This window comes from Protopterus annectens, chromosome 8.part0, assembly GCF_019279795.1.
Source record: "Protopterus annectens isolate FY-2018-M chromosome 8.part0, PAN1.0, whole genome shotgun sequence".
In the NCBI taxonomy this organism is placed as follows: Eukaryota; Metazoa; Chordata; order Ceratodontiformes; family Protopteridae; genus Protopterus; species Protopterus annectens.
In genome coordinates this window covers 1,834,691,677-1,834,707,344 of record NC_056741.1, presented here as the reverse complement: position 1 = coordinate 1,834,707,344, position 15,668 = coordinate 1,834,691,677, and the positions used below count along the sequence as shown (strand labels likewise).

At 37.2% G+C, this 15,668-nt stretch overlaps 1 protein-coding gene across 1 annotated transcript in view; it reads left to right on the top strand.

Annotated features, from left to right (window-relative positions):
- Window positions 1-14,307, top strand: part of LOC122808572 — a 782,028-nt gene extending 767,721 nt beyond the window's left edge. The window contains exons 10-11 of the mRNA XM_044079528.1: window positions 13,683-14,090; window positions 14,168-14,307. Coding sequence (XP_043935463.1) covers window positions 13,683-14,090; window positions 14,168-14,307 — 548 coding nt within the window. The remainder of the gene's footprint in view (window positions 1-13,682; window positions 14,091-14,167) is intronic.
- Window positions 14,308-15,668: the final 1,361 nt, after the last annotated feature.

The following is a 15,668-nucleotide window of genomic DNA, read 5'->3' as shown; positions in this document are numbered from 1 at the left end:
GATATTAATTTCTACTGAGGGTGAGTGTCCACATCACTAGGAGGACATTCTAAGTAAAGGGTTTCAAATAGTAAGGGGGGTCCTCTGATGATCTGTATGCCAGGCTAGTTTCCTCTAAGAAAGCAATAAGATAAAGAGAAGAAATGAGCTCCTATTGAAATTCTGATGGAACCATAATTGAGTCACATAACATTGATCAGAATCTATAGGAATTATTTGACTGTGAGCCAATACTAAAGATTATGAAAATGCCACAAAAATGTGTGTTTTTTCCGACAGTGTAAGTAGCCTGCATCTTTTAACTTGAGACCAGCAACCCTACCTGTTATTGAAATATACCAGATCTAAAATCTCAATATCTGGGGGAAAAGATAAATCACTAGGATAGCACAATCTTGAGCTTTCTTGCATAAACCCTGCTATCGCACATTGCTAATCAACTTTTAGAGTGTCCCTTAACAGTGAAGCAGTGAAAACATCCATACCCAGCAGAGAGAGAGTTTTTGAAGTGTTTTGCAATATAAGCTTTGAAACCCTTCATTTCTCTCTGTGGAAACTTTGTACATTCTTCATTCACATATGAGTAGGTTACAGAAGAGAACACAGCATTCTATAATTAATCTGAAAAGACCTACTATTACAGTGGCTAGATTCCTGAGGACCATGCGATGCACTCACTCCTTTGGAATATGCCTCAGCCCCATGGTGGATCAGCTGGCTAACTCCATATGCTTTGAAGAATGATAGTGGTTATATGTACATAAAATGAAAGGTCATCTAGAAGAATTCTAACGTTTTATACCATTTTGCCAACTTTTTAGTTGTCATCAGTCAACAGTTTATACAGCTGGTGGGTTATTTTTGCAAAGTATTAGATTGCTGGATTTTTGACATTAAACTACTAGAGCATCATTCATATGCACTATTAACTGTTACTTAAAGGGAGATGGCATCAGTGGAATTTAGGGCAGTACATCTAAGTTTGCAGTCATCTTCATATTTGTTGAGCTAGACATTGCAGTCAATTTTAGCATCTCTAGGAAAAAATGCCAAAAATAAATGGTCACAGGACAGAACCTTGAGGGACTCCACTGGTGATAGGAGATGATGAGGACAAGTTTTACTGATGTTGTGTGTTGTGCATGGCTATATGGCCAGATATGTTCCCAAATTATTATGGCTTCATTTACCTTCAGATCACACAATGTAGGTCTGATTTTGTCATGGTTTATAGTGACAAATGCTTTAACCAGATTAAAATAAGTTACAAGGACATATTAGCCTTCATCAGGCATGGTGGTGATTCCATTCTCAAAAAAAAAAAAAAAAAAAAAAATATATATATATATATATATATATATATATATATATATATATATGGTTTACCATTAAAATCTCAACGTCAGAATGTATGCATATGAACAATTCAAATTACAGATGTTCGAACAGTTCATATGAGTACATTCTGAATGTTCGAATGTTTATATTAGTGAATGTCCTGTGCATTCGCTAATATAAATTCGAAGGGATGTATAGAGAGCGGTGTGTAGTGCGATCTTAGAGTTGGAATATATAGTTAGGGGATGCCCCCCACAGGGGGGTGCAGGGGAGCTTGCCCCCTGCAAAAATGGGATGTTATTTGTAGGAGTTAGGGATTTACAGCAAGGGTGGCATTGTTGCTAATTGCCATAAAATGTCAAATTTGACTTTTTCGGCCATTACTGCAAATTTTTGACTTTCTGAACAGTCGAAAATCTGCAGATTCGACAATACATCTTGACATTTAATTACAATTTTTTTTTAAATTTCGTAATTTTAATAGTAAACCTCTCTCTCTCTCTATATATATATATATATATATATATATATACAATATAGTATAATATATATATATATATATATATATATATATATATACATTTAACATTAGGCATAGAAGGTCTATTTCTGCCCAAACTGGACTGGGTTAGGTCATAGAGAAAGCGGTTTTCTGTGTCTGTATAAGTTCCATGATTCTCCTCTCCACAGTTTGCTTTTCAGGCTGTTTGGTCTGTAATTATCAGGTCTATGGAAGGGCTTCTTTTTAGGGTTAGGAACTAAATGACCTGCTTTCAGACATTACAGACAGTCTTTTATAATGCTATACTAAGAATGTTGGGTAAAGGTGTATAGGAGTAATTTTTAATTGTGTAAATTAGGCTTCCTAGTATGTTATGTAGTCCTACAGAATTGGTATTTCTGATGTTATTGAGGGCAGATGTGACCATGATATAATTTATGGTGGGACCATTTTGCCAGAAGAAAGAGTGGATGGGGTTCCACTTTGTGACCTAAATGTTGCTCCAAATCTGCATGCTAGTGTGTTAGTTATATCTGTTAGCCCTGTTATGGTTATGTAATTGTGTCCTAGCACACCACATTCTTATTTTCTTCCAGTTCATTTTTCAGATGAGTTCGTAGAAGGCTGTATTATTCTCATCATACACATGTAATATAGTGCAGTCTTCAGACACATGTAATATAGTGCAGTCTTCAGACACATGTAATATAGTGCAGTCTTCAGACACATGTAATATAGTGAAGTCTTCAGTCAACTCTTGTAGCTTTCTACCAGATAAATGTGTTGCCTCCTTGACTAAATAAAATCATATTAAACCTGCTCCCTTACCACACATACACGCATACATATCTATGCAGAATAGTAAGCAAGAAGAAATTATCTCAGCATCTTAACCAGTCCATCTTGGTCATATACCCTGTAGAAAACATACATTTTCAGTTTATATCCTACTTTGAGTTAGTATACCTAAATTCAACAGTCTGCCCAGCCAAAGTTCAAAGCACTTTTAAAAGGTCCCACTCAGTTACCTTAAAACATAAGGCCACCCCTGACTATGCAACTTTCCCAGTAAATGGTCGGCGTTTAGTTGTGTGCAGCCAATCCTGAAGTCTACTTTGTATGTTATTGATGATACCACCCACAAGTTTGATTATACAATGACATCCACTGCAGCCAGAGTAAGTCAACATATCATTATTTTTTAATACCTACCATAGAAATCTTTACATATGCAGTATGGAGTTGAAAAAAGTCAAGTATCACATCTTTTCTGTGTTTAAGCTCCTCTTTTTATGTCCCTTTTGTTTTTCTACCTCTTACCATCGGATTCAGCATATTTTCTTATTGGCATACACTTCTCAGTTTACTAAGACCATTAGCAATCCTTACTGCCCATTAACAACTGGGCGTCCCACTCTGTCTGACTTTCCCATCAGCCTCCCTCATTTTTTTTTTTTAATTTATAGAACTCCTCTTGATGTCTCACTGTACCTGATCATGCTACCTGTAATACAGAGGGCTGCGAACCTCCAATATTTTATGGATGAACAGACACCATCCTTATCTCATCATCTCCAATTTGTCTGCCATTACCAGAATAAATGCTTCATACTTACATACCTCACATCCCACTAGACCTCTTCATACTTACATACCTCACATCCCACTAGACCTTCTGTGTGCTGTCACAGCACCTTCATCCCATGTACGTGTACCTACATAGCACTACAATTAGTATCTACATTCCATTTGTGATATCCTATCTCATTTTCCTAACCCGCATTGCATGCATCTTACCTGATCTCTTTAACCATATCCACATAATGTCCTATTGCAAGGTGAAATGCTGTGCATTTAAGGTGCACAAGTTACCTAAGATGACCTGAGAACCTATGTTTCAGGACATGAAACAGATGTTTTCTTCTGTGCTGTAAAGATTTAGTTTGAGAACATTGCAAATGGTGATAAATGCTGTTCTCTATTTCAAGATTAGAATGCAGCTAAAAATATTCAGTTGTAAAGAAACTTGCTTAGAAATGTTCTGTTGGAAGGGGCTATGTGGCTGTCAATATTAATGCGGTCTGATTGTTCAAACCATCTATAAATGCTGGAGTACTGGAATAATCTTTGTGACCCTAGCCATGAGTACCTATTCACAACAGATGGTGTTTTTTCAGCTCACAAAGTAAACTGAGTCATCCCTGGCAGAAAAGGAGTAAAGATTTGGTGTTAAAGCCTTAGAACAAGGGAGATGAGTCAAAAAACTAAACTGCTGCACATACAGTAAGGACTAGATACTGCAAATAATGCAGTCAGCCATTTATTTAGTGCAGGAATTACTATGTATAGCATGTAGTTTACAGTTATTTAAAATTCAAGTACAGTACTTATTATGTAGTTTCATGTTACTGGGTTCTAACCCACTCAAAGGTAGCTGTAATGATGGTGTAATATATTATACTGTGCAATGAGTTATGGCCTGCTTGCCAGTTAAGAAACAAAGCTTTTTCCAATCTGATTTACAGCGTCTGGCTATGACATTACTATCCAACTAATTTCATATTAAATATTCTACCTGCGACAGTCCGTGACTTAATTTCTCTTCATCCTGAAAAAAGAAATAGTATCCACATCAGTAATACTTAGAAAGTTACCACATTCCCCAAAATCATCTGGAAGAATATGGTCCTCCCATCTTATAACAGTGGGAACAGAAAAATGTCACCACCTTGCAAACCATCTCCAATAAAATCTGCCAGTTCATTACTGACTCTGTCCATTAAAGAACACTATTTCTAACTTTTGCCCAGACCAAATGGCTCCCAGTACATTTGAAAGCCAACCTCCAACTAGGATAACTAATTCACAAAGCTCTTTCCCCTATGACATCTTCCCTTCTCACTCAAACATTTCACTGACACCCCCACATATAATCTCAGGACCATGTCTCAATCTCAATCAACCCTACTAACTTCAAAAATTAAATTTCATTCCACTGACAACACATTTTCCATCCTAAAATCTAAACTATAGGACTCCATTCCTCTCTCAGTCAGAGATATCCAAAAGTACTTGGACTTTAGACAACAGCTCAGGAATACCTCTTCACCCAAACAAAGTGCAGCTGCATGCACAGGTCACATTAGTTGAACCCTGCAGCTCTTTCACACCCCTTTATCTCCATTTCATCCTTCCTTATCTCATCTTGTCATAGGTTCATAGGTGTGTACTAGGCTAATGGCCCTGGAGCCTTTACAAACCTAGCCCATAGGATTACCCTGGCATTGTGCCACCCGACCTTAGTTCCCAGTGCCTCTGTCGAGTAAAGCCACTGGAGTGATCCCTGGGGTGAATTTTCTATTTCCAATCCACTCATCAAGATTTGTCTTGAAGAGGGCCAGTGGGGTGCTCTGCTTGACATGTATGGGAAGACTATTCCATAGCATGGGCAGTCTCTGGGTTATGAACCTGTCCCTCCAGTGAGTGGTGTGGAGGGTTGGGATTTCTTTAGATGTAGCATCTCTGACAGAGCTGGGTTAGAGATGGCTTTGTAAGTCAAGCAGAGATTGCCTCTAAGTAGGCGATATGAGACAGGGAATAGTTGGAGTTTTTTAAGTCTGTCTATATAGGGTAAATGTTTAAGGCCTAGGATCCTCTTTGTGAGCTACTTTTGCGGCCTCTCCAGTTGTTGCAGGTGTTTTGTGAGGTACATGCCAAATGGGGCATTGTACTCAATGATTGGCCTAATGAGGGAAGAGTAGAGGGCGACAACGACCTCTTTCTTCCTGGATGCAAAACCTTAATAATGAGATGTGCCACATAGAAGGACTTTCTGACCACAGTGGCAATGTGGTGGTCCCAGATCTATTATAATGCCTTCTGTGTTCAGTGGACTACCATTGATGTGGTAATTCATGGGAACCATGTTTTTCCCAAAGGGGATGACAACACATATTTTGGCATTGAGCTTAAGGCCATGGTTTTGACACCAGTTGTTGGTCTCAGTGAGGCTTTTCTGTAGGATGGCAACATCATTCGAGGAGATAATAATAGCTCCCAACTTGCAATAGTCTGCGTGCTTTGTTAGCCAGAGTCCCTTTGTGTTGGCCTGGACTTCAGAGAAGTAGATACCAAACTCTAGAGGACCCATCCCCCATCTCCTCACTTACTGCCTCTCATTCTTCTCACACTTCCTCATCTTTCTACTTCTCTCTGTATGGACTCTCTTACCTTTTCTCTGTCCTCTCCCCATGGCATCCTTTCCTCCACTATTCATACTCACTCACCTCTTCTAATGTCTTCATACCTCTCTATATATAATGATATGCTGCTATCCCTGTAGCATAAGCCATCGCAGTCATTATGGGTACATCTTATCCAAAAGAACTCTGCTAAGCATGATTCCATTTTTCCATCCATGCTTTGATATTGTAAACTGCTTTTTGAAGTAAATGATATAACATATTCTTGCATATGTAAATATTATTTTTTTAACATATCATATCTGTAAATATGTTTTGTTCATTTTGTATGTGATCTTATTTATCTGGGCTGTGCCTGCAAATGGTCCTTTGAGATTAGTGCATTGCCCCAGGAAAAAGTCCATAACTAAATAAAATTAAATATAAAATAAGAAATAAACATTACAATACACAATGTTATTAAAAAGACTGACTGATGACCACCTTGATAACTAAGCATATTGAGAAGTAGCTTGTCAGTATTCCTAATTACTCCTAATTAATTGAACGTAAAAATGTCATGTGTACTGAGGCAGAGTGATGAAATGAGGACTTTTTCCAGGTGGCAAAAACTAGTTTGGTAGTTTTGACTATGTTGGTTACTGTATAAGAATGAAAGAATGAATACAAAAATGGAGAATGGGTTTGACTTTGGCTCTTGTAATAAAAATAGTTTTGGCAAAAAGGTGAAAAACTTCAATACATGACACCTCTTAACTTGCACAACCACATTTTGAGACAAATGAGGTTTCTGCATATTAGGAGGATACCCGTGGATAGAAAAAAAAACACTTTTTGTTATTATGGATATCAGTTGTAGAAACAGCATATGATTTATTTGAATAATAATGATAAAGATACAAATGATGTTCAACGATTTTGTTAGTAATTGAGCTAAGTAGTGTAAATAACTTAAATATTTGCTATAAAGTTTTGTGATGTTTAATGTTATTTGTAATTTTGGTTATTTGTCAATGTGTTCACAGTATTTGTTATTTTAAACTCAAAAATATCTAATTAGAAAAACAGGAGCAGTTTTTAAATGTTGCTCTAATTTAAATTAATAGAACATGTCTTGCATTGACATTTATGTTCTGAACAGTAAGTATTGTAACTCTAGTTGCTGACATTACTAACTGTAATCTTGGTGATTTAGAAGGAAATCAAAATCTTTATGAGGGCTGGGGCAAAAAGATAAGGCAAAAATCAGGGACATTCTGCAAAACAGGGGAGGGGACAGTTCAGAGATATGCACAGCATGAAGAAACAGTTTTCCTCTGTTGATCGAACAGCTTTTAAAGCTGAGTCACATTGTTCTGCCTACATATGTAAGTGCAACAAAGCAAAGCATCTAAAAGCATTTAATAGCTGTTTTACCCTCTGCCATTGCTCTTTGCTGAATGGCATTATCTGCTTTCAGTCCCTAGTATGACTTTCAATCATAACATAGCCTGGTGTCTTTAACAAGCTTGTTGTTAAGCATTTTCCTAGCACAGGACCAAATCTTAACAAGTTTATCTTTTGCCTGATTTTGAAACACAATCAAGGTGATCCATGCACTACAACTAATTTCAAGAAGCCTGGGAAGAGAAACTTTGGATGAATGGCAGAGTTGCTGTGTTATAAATTATTCATTGGAACATAATGTAATACTGAGTCTAAATTCAAAACAAATGTTGGTACTAACTACAAAATAAGACAGTTTGCATGTATTGCTACCTTCACATTCTGAGCATGTACTAAAGCCAATAGGACAGATTTGTTTCAGCACCATCTACAAAAATAAGGTACACAGGCTGCTGTTTCAGATTGTAGCTTTGCAAACACAATTAAAGCAGCTGTATATTTTTGGAAAATGCTTGTGTGACTATAGTCATGAAGAAAAGAATATCTTCTATTCAGTTGGAAAAATGCTGGAAGTTTTCTGAGACATACATAGAGAGATGTAGTCTACAATTAAAGTGCACAGTATCTGGCTAGTGAAGAAATTAAACAGCTTCAGTGATCCATTTGTATCAGAATGTGCAAGAAGGCAATTCAGATGTTTATAGACACAGAGAATAGACATGTTTAAGCAGTGATAAGGAAAAAATTAATGCAAGGACTTTTGTACTGCCTCAGTAAAGTAGCCATTTCAAATAAAGATAAGTATTCTCAGAATTCTACATGTTAAGTACCCACTATAGCAATGCAGAAAAAAATTGCAATGAGTGCTTCATTGCAAATACAGAGGCATACAATTTCATTTACTTAATAAATCAATTCTGGAAGTGATACCATAGCATGTTATTCATTTGAGAGTCAAGGATACTTGCAGACAGAGAATAATTTCAAATTCTTGCCAGAATCAGTGTCAGTGATTCAAGCTCCATACAGTGTCCCTATCACGCTTAATACATACAAACAAATATTTCATGCAAGGGAATAATGTGCTTCTAGCCTGCCAATATCCCAAACACATTCCTTTAATAAGTGTCAGAGGTGTTCTTAAAAATATCTAAATTAGTGTTTGCCTTAATATAATTTGTTAGTCTATTCCATGTATCAGCTGCTGTCTCAGAGGACTAATCTTTCATTCCTATATAATCTCAGACATAGGTTATTTGCTCATTCTCTACTACTCTTTGATAACCCCAAACTTTCCCAGAGATAGCGGTCTCTAAATGCCCAATATCTGAAGAGGTCTCCTCTTTAAACTGCTGTTTGAGACACCATACAAATTTAAATATTTCAATCATTCATAATAATTGAAATATTCACATCTATGAAAGCCATTGGTGTACTTTTACTGCACTTTTTCCAATTTAATAATGCTAGTTTTCATACTATTATACCATACACTAGTTTGAGTCTAATGTAACTTACAAACAATGTCATTTCTAATTTCTTAGTCCTTTCAAGTCATTTTATACAGCCTATAGTTTTTATGACTATCATTAACCAACTGGTTGATATGATTAGAAAAACTCAAAACCTGATCTACCTATATAACCTTTTCCTTAAATGAAGCTACAGTTTTAATCAATATGTGCTGTATTAAGTATTCACTCTTCAATCTATGTCTCCCAAATCTCATATGCTTAGTTTTTGATGCATCTGTGAACATATTATTCAGCTGTGTCCAAGTATTCTATGTAGTTCAGTTCTTTTGCAGACATGCCCTGTCTGTAACAGATGTAATCAATTTACCCATTTTCAAGTCATCTACATACATACTGTAGAACACCACAGATGAAAAAGATAGATCTGACACATGCAACCTAAACAAGTATGGGCCTAGGACAAAGCCCTGTGGGATACCCTAACTATAATTTAGAATTTCACCTGTCCGGTTGCTGTATAATAATTGCCATGTCCTATGTGTAAGCCATGCAACTATCCATGCTATCAAGACTGCATCAGTACATAGCTGTTCTAATTTATTGATCACTGTTGTGTATGACCTTATCAATGGCTGATCTCTATAAATTATATCATGGCACATTTTTTCACATATAGCTGTCATTATATTATTATAGAACATTGTGTTACAGGTGATTAAAGATCTATTTTCAACATATGCATGATGATACAGTTCATGCCATAGCCTTTCCAGTTCTGGCAATTTCTCCAAAATAACATTCTCCATTATTTTTTCACAGCAAGAAAGTAAAGTTATGGATCTATATCACTCTGGACTTGTCCTATTACCATTCCTTTAAAGATTGGTTTAACAAGAGTATGTCTTCAATCTTGCGGAATCTCTCCATACTTAAATGGCCAAGTTCATAGCAGACATAATAGCACTGTAAGTTCATGCCACGGTGTTCTCAGGTCATTATTACTAATTATCTCTCCTCCACGTGTTTTGTTTGGGTCCAGTTTGCATGGTTGTTCTTCAATGCAATCTAATTTAATTTCAGTATCTGATGTTACCTTGATGTTACTAGCACAATTTAGCACCCACTTTGTGGAACCAAACTGCTTTGCATAAGACTTTGTAAATAAATCCGTAAACTGCTGTGTTTGAGAATACATTTTAGAATGTACACATAATTTATTGATTTGTATATCTCTACTCCTCACAAATCTTAAGTATTTATAAAATGTTTTTCCTATTAGTGTCAATATATTTTAATACATTTTATTCAAATTTTTCACAGTCATGTCATATCTCATAAAAAATTTGCCTGTCAGGTTTGTTTATTTCAGTTTTCAAAGTTAAAGTTTGATCCTGCTTCCATTTCTTGTATTTTTATCCCTCATCTTAAGTATCTTATTCTAATGGACCTATATCCTCCTCACCTTGTGTACTTAGATCTTAATGTTGAACAGTTTTTATATTTGCTTTCAATCTCCCTTTCAAAAGTTGCAGCATTCCTTCTGCAGTCTTTCCACTGAATTCAACAATCCATTTAGTTTTACAAAGTAATTGTTTTGCTTCCATATAGTCTGTTATTAATTTTCTGTGCATTGATTAGATTAAGGAGAAGAGTGAGCAGAAGCTCGAATATATGGTTTTATTAGGTGTAGTAGTCAGTCAGACAGTCTACTGAATGGGTCAACAGCATGGTGACCTTATACAGGATATTGTCAGCATTTGCAGAGATCCATAAAACCTCAATAAGAAAATCAAGAGGGATCCTTACTCCTTGCAGACTTTTAAATACATTTTGCCACAATGCCCAATCCCAACTTCTTTTTAGTGCTGTATGCAAAATAATTTGAACAGTTTAAACTTGACAATTTGAACATTTAAAAAGACCAAATATCAGACCAGTGCTTTATCCATATATTAAATAGGTCACACGCTTACTGCAAACTGGTTACAAACAGATGCTTTCAAACTGCATGCTATAGTAGACATGACAAAGGGAGGCACTGGCAGCACAGGTAGCTAGAATTTTGTAAATAATTATGGCATTTGTGAATATCAAGCTAATTTATATAAGATGTTTGTGTTACAAATGTATTAGAACTGTATGTAATGTGTATATCAAGCTGCTCTGTACAGATGTTTGTGTTGAAAAGGTATTTGTAAAGTGCTTATGTTCTAAATGTATCAACAGTGTGCCCTACTGGAAGAGAACAGAAATGTACATGCAATATTGTAACTGTTTAAATGTATATGTTAACAGAGGAAACTGGAGGGTTAACCTCAGTCCAGCAAACTTTAGAAAAAATATCTGAAATTAAATCACTTTATAGGTTAGGCCATAAAAGGTGGTATCTTTCAGTTCTCAATGCAACAAGAGACACAACGTCTGTACTAGGAAGCTTTCTGTAATGTCTTTAGAGTGAACTAATTACTAGTTTTGAAATGTGGCGGAATGCTATTATTTTATGACTTCCAGCATCTCCCAAAAATGTGAGCAAAAGCCCTTGTATGAGTATTTTTACAGATATATGTGAAATACTGCCAACTTCAGCAATGGGAGTTTCACCTGGGAACTATAAGTCAAATGACCAGAAATGATGTCATTCTGCAAGCTATCCCAGCAGTAATATTTCAGATATTATTTTGAGAAGTCTCTTAGTGAGACAGAGTATTCTGATTTCTATATTGGACCTCACAACAAGAACCATTCACCACACATCTGCCTTGCTCTATTAGTAAGTTTTTAGGTTATAGTAATTCTCTTAGATACAGTCAGGAATATAGTGAAGTTTAGTTTAGATATTTTTCTTTATTTGTGTGAGCCTGTACTGCAATGTTATTTTAAATATTTCCTGTAGTTTTGAACTCTGATGTCACTGTGAATATATATTTAGTATTGTCTTGTTCTTTCATTATTTATTATTAAATATGTTTAAACCTTTCATTGTGGCTGATTGATGTAGAGATATTTAAGTTTTGAGAGTGCTTGCATATTTATTTGGTGACACTGTGTGGGCCACTCCTAACAGCCTTGCTCTTGGTCAAACCACAATTTGAATTAATATTACACAGTAAAATGGTTCACCTTTTTTAAGGGAGTGACTGGTGGCAGTGGAAACTACATTATAGTCTGGGCAGAAGGGGCATAGCTAGGAAACCTGTGCTAGCCATTCCCAGGTGTGTGTGTGTGTGTGTGTGTGTGTGTGTGTGTGTGTGTGTGTGTGTGTGTGTGTGTATGTGTGTAAATCAAACCTCAAAGAGTGTCTGTGTCAGCTACTTGGGCAGGGGCATGAAGCACTGGTTGGACAGAGAGGGTGCTGGAGGCCTTGGCTTGGTCATTGAACTGAGATCTCAACTCTATAGCTGTGCCAGTGGGGAGTCTTACTGGGGATCTGGAGAAAGAGAGAGAGAGACCAACTCCGGACTGACTGTGGTCTCTGTGTGCTCTTAGGTGAAATTACACTTGATGCAGAGAGCTACATCTGGAAATACTGTGTGCATACCTGTTATCCTCTCAGTGAACATCCTCCCACAAGTGCCAGTGGTGAGGATTGAGGCTCCTTGATTGCTGGTCCAGTGGAGGGTTGTCACAGTAAACATGCAAATTCCTACTGTCAAATCCTCACTTGTGTTGACTCCGAGAAATAGTACCTCATGTTTTATTCATACACGTTACATAGTACTAGAAAAGACAACTGGAAATTTAGCAGTTCACCATAAAAGAGTATCAACATCAGAACGATAAGAATGGTTGGGGAACTCAGACAGACAGGGAGAGTGTTCAAAAGGATAGAATAGTGAGGCACAGTGGATGCTAGATATGGGATACATGCAAAAACATGATAAACAAAGGGGAAAGAAGTCAAGAAAAGGAAATAAGAAATAATTGAAGGGGTATGAGTGAGAATGATACACATTAGAAAATATGCTATAAACATTGGAAACACTGTGAACTATGTAAAACTGCAATACCTGTTGGAAAGTGTATGTAAAAGTATGAAATAGCACATTCTGTACCTCTATTTACTTGATTTGGAAATCCCTACATGTTCTGGCACATGAAGCAGTATGACAATTGGCTAGAGAGATTTAGCCCTCTGAAACCCATCTGCTGTCCATGACTCTAATCAGTGTTAGCTCAGATCCCAGGCGTTTTGGATTTTTTTTTTTGGGGGGGGGAATCTCTGGTTTCTGTCCACATCCTATGGGCATGCCAGCAGGGGGACAGACAATCATCTTAATGAAATTGCCTATGAGTATGTATGAAGAGAATGTGTGCTTCCTGCAATGGATTTGTATTTTGTTCGGGACTAGTTCTCTATCTTACACCTAATGTTTGCAGGGATAAGCTCAGGTTTCTTTGCACGACTGATCAATGTCAGTAGGCCCTGTATATTTTCTGCTGAAGGCTTATGATAAAGTAACCATTTTAAACAGTGTGTGTCATTAACAGAACTTCTTCTGATCTTAATCTTCACAGTGTTTCATCTGACGTTGCAAAAGGATTAATATCAGTCCATTTCTCTTATTTTTAATGGTAGAACAAAATATAGCTTTTCATTTATTGAGAGATGTCACCTGATTTAATAACTCTACATAAATGTATTTTCAGGTTACCAAACTAATTTATTCATTTCCATTGCATGTTTTACCCTATTGAAGTTCACGAGGAAAATAATGCTTTAAGATTTCCATTTAAGGGAAGGATATCAACCATTCATGCCTATCTGTTTAATTAATACAGGGCCCCCCAGAATCCTCAGTTTATCTACAAAGATTTATGAGGACAAAGAGGTTGCTGTCATTTGTACTGTGGAAGCAGAGCCAGCCCCTACCATCACCTGGAAGATCAGCAGCAGCTGTCAACCTATGCTCCAATCACTAAGGCACAATCCTACACAGCATCTGATGATCGGGGAGATCCAGAATATAACCAGCTCAGCAAACTACACCTGTATTTCCATCAATGAGCATGGAAGAGATGAGAAAGTGTTTCAGTATCTTCTTGCCAGTTCAGCAGGAATCCCTGTTTTGGAAAAATCAGAAGCACTTAAACGGGAACTGAAGCCACTCAATGAAGCTGTTATTGTTCTAACCCTACTATGTATAGCATTGCTCATTCTCCTGTTTATCTTAGGATACAAATACAGAGGTATGTATTTCAACTTTTATTACTAGGAGCATTTAATAAGAATTTCAAATAAAACAGCACACTGTGTTCTCCTTCAGTTGATGGGTCTTCGGATACGACCTCAGATCTGTCTTCAGCTACTCAAGACTTTGGATCCCAAGCTCAGACTCTTCCTCTTACCTGTAGCTCCCTGCAAAGCCCACCATTTCCTCAGATCAAGTTTGCCCAAGAGAAATAAATATAAGTGCATGCAACTAGTAACAACAGTATTGCTATAAAGGATTATAAATGCTCAGAAACTGATCTGGAGCTACAAGTGCACTTGAAAAGCCTTTAGACTAGGTCAGTCTGGTCAATGAGTTCCGTAATCAGGCAGGAGGGTAGGTGGGAGGGAAGCTGAGGAAGGACAGAAGTAGACAATACAGATATAATTATGGCAAGAACATAACTTTTGTATCTGATGTTTTCCCTTCACTTCATTCCTCAATGGATGGGATAGAGTTCACAGCTAATATAAGCCTTGGATGAATTCATGGTAGGATATCTGGAGGATAGCTAAACCAAAGGGTGCCTTCCCTCCCTCCCTCTGAAAAGTAAATCCAATTTATAATGGTATATGAAGGTATGAACATTAGACCAAGTGGCAGCAGCACAAATATCAATAGATGCCTTGGAAAAGAAGGCTGTAGAGGCTGTCTAGCCATGGATCTAGCAGAGCTTTAAGTAGGGCTAAACCTTTTTCTTTGTATATATGATTTATGCAAGCAGACAACCACTTGAATAACATGACATTAGAAACTCCATGACCCAGTGTACATGAAAACTAGCAGATTAAGGTTTTGATTTAAGTTTGTTTCAGTTTTTTGTGTAAGTAACTAGAGTTCTATCTTGCCTGCAAGCTGAAATGGTGGTTGAATTAGTGCTTGAGTAGTAATCATCCTAAGGAGAAGCAGAATCTCTAACGGAGGCCTAAGAAAGGCCTTAGACAATTTGAGAGAGGCAATGGGGGAACTGTGTCTCTCCAATTTGGAAACTGGAAATTGCTGATAACTTGACTTTGATAGAGGAATAGCTGGCACCATTTTGAAAATGGCAGGTTAGAAGGTCTAAGACTGCTTGAAGAGGCAATGAAAAAAGGTCTAAATTTCTTTCCATAGCCCAAACAGAGGACCTTTTCCACTTACATTTGTAAATCTTCCTAGTAGACAGTTTCTGGGAAGAAGAATATGGGTAACATGAGAAGAACTCCTGGACTGACTAGCCATTGCTGGAAGTGGAAAAAACAACTGGTTAACTTGAGGTCTGAAGAGCCCAGAAGAAGCAGACCAGATGGGTGATAAATGAGATGTGGACTGTGATCCAGCATCCATGAAGGGTGTTTCAGATGAAGCTAAAGGTAGGGGGGCCAAACTCGTCAAGGCCAGAAGGGGTCAATGAAGATCACTATGATCATCTTCAAGAAATTTTGGGATAAGCGTGGCTGGAGAAAAGGTGCAAAGGCGACTGGGGGGCCAAGTGTGGATCAGTGTGTCCCTGGGTGACTTCTTCATTGGGGAGTGGAATCAGGGCAAAAGAACCTGCTGCATTTATTGTTTTGGG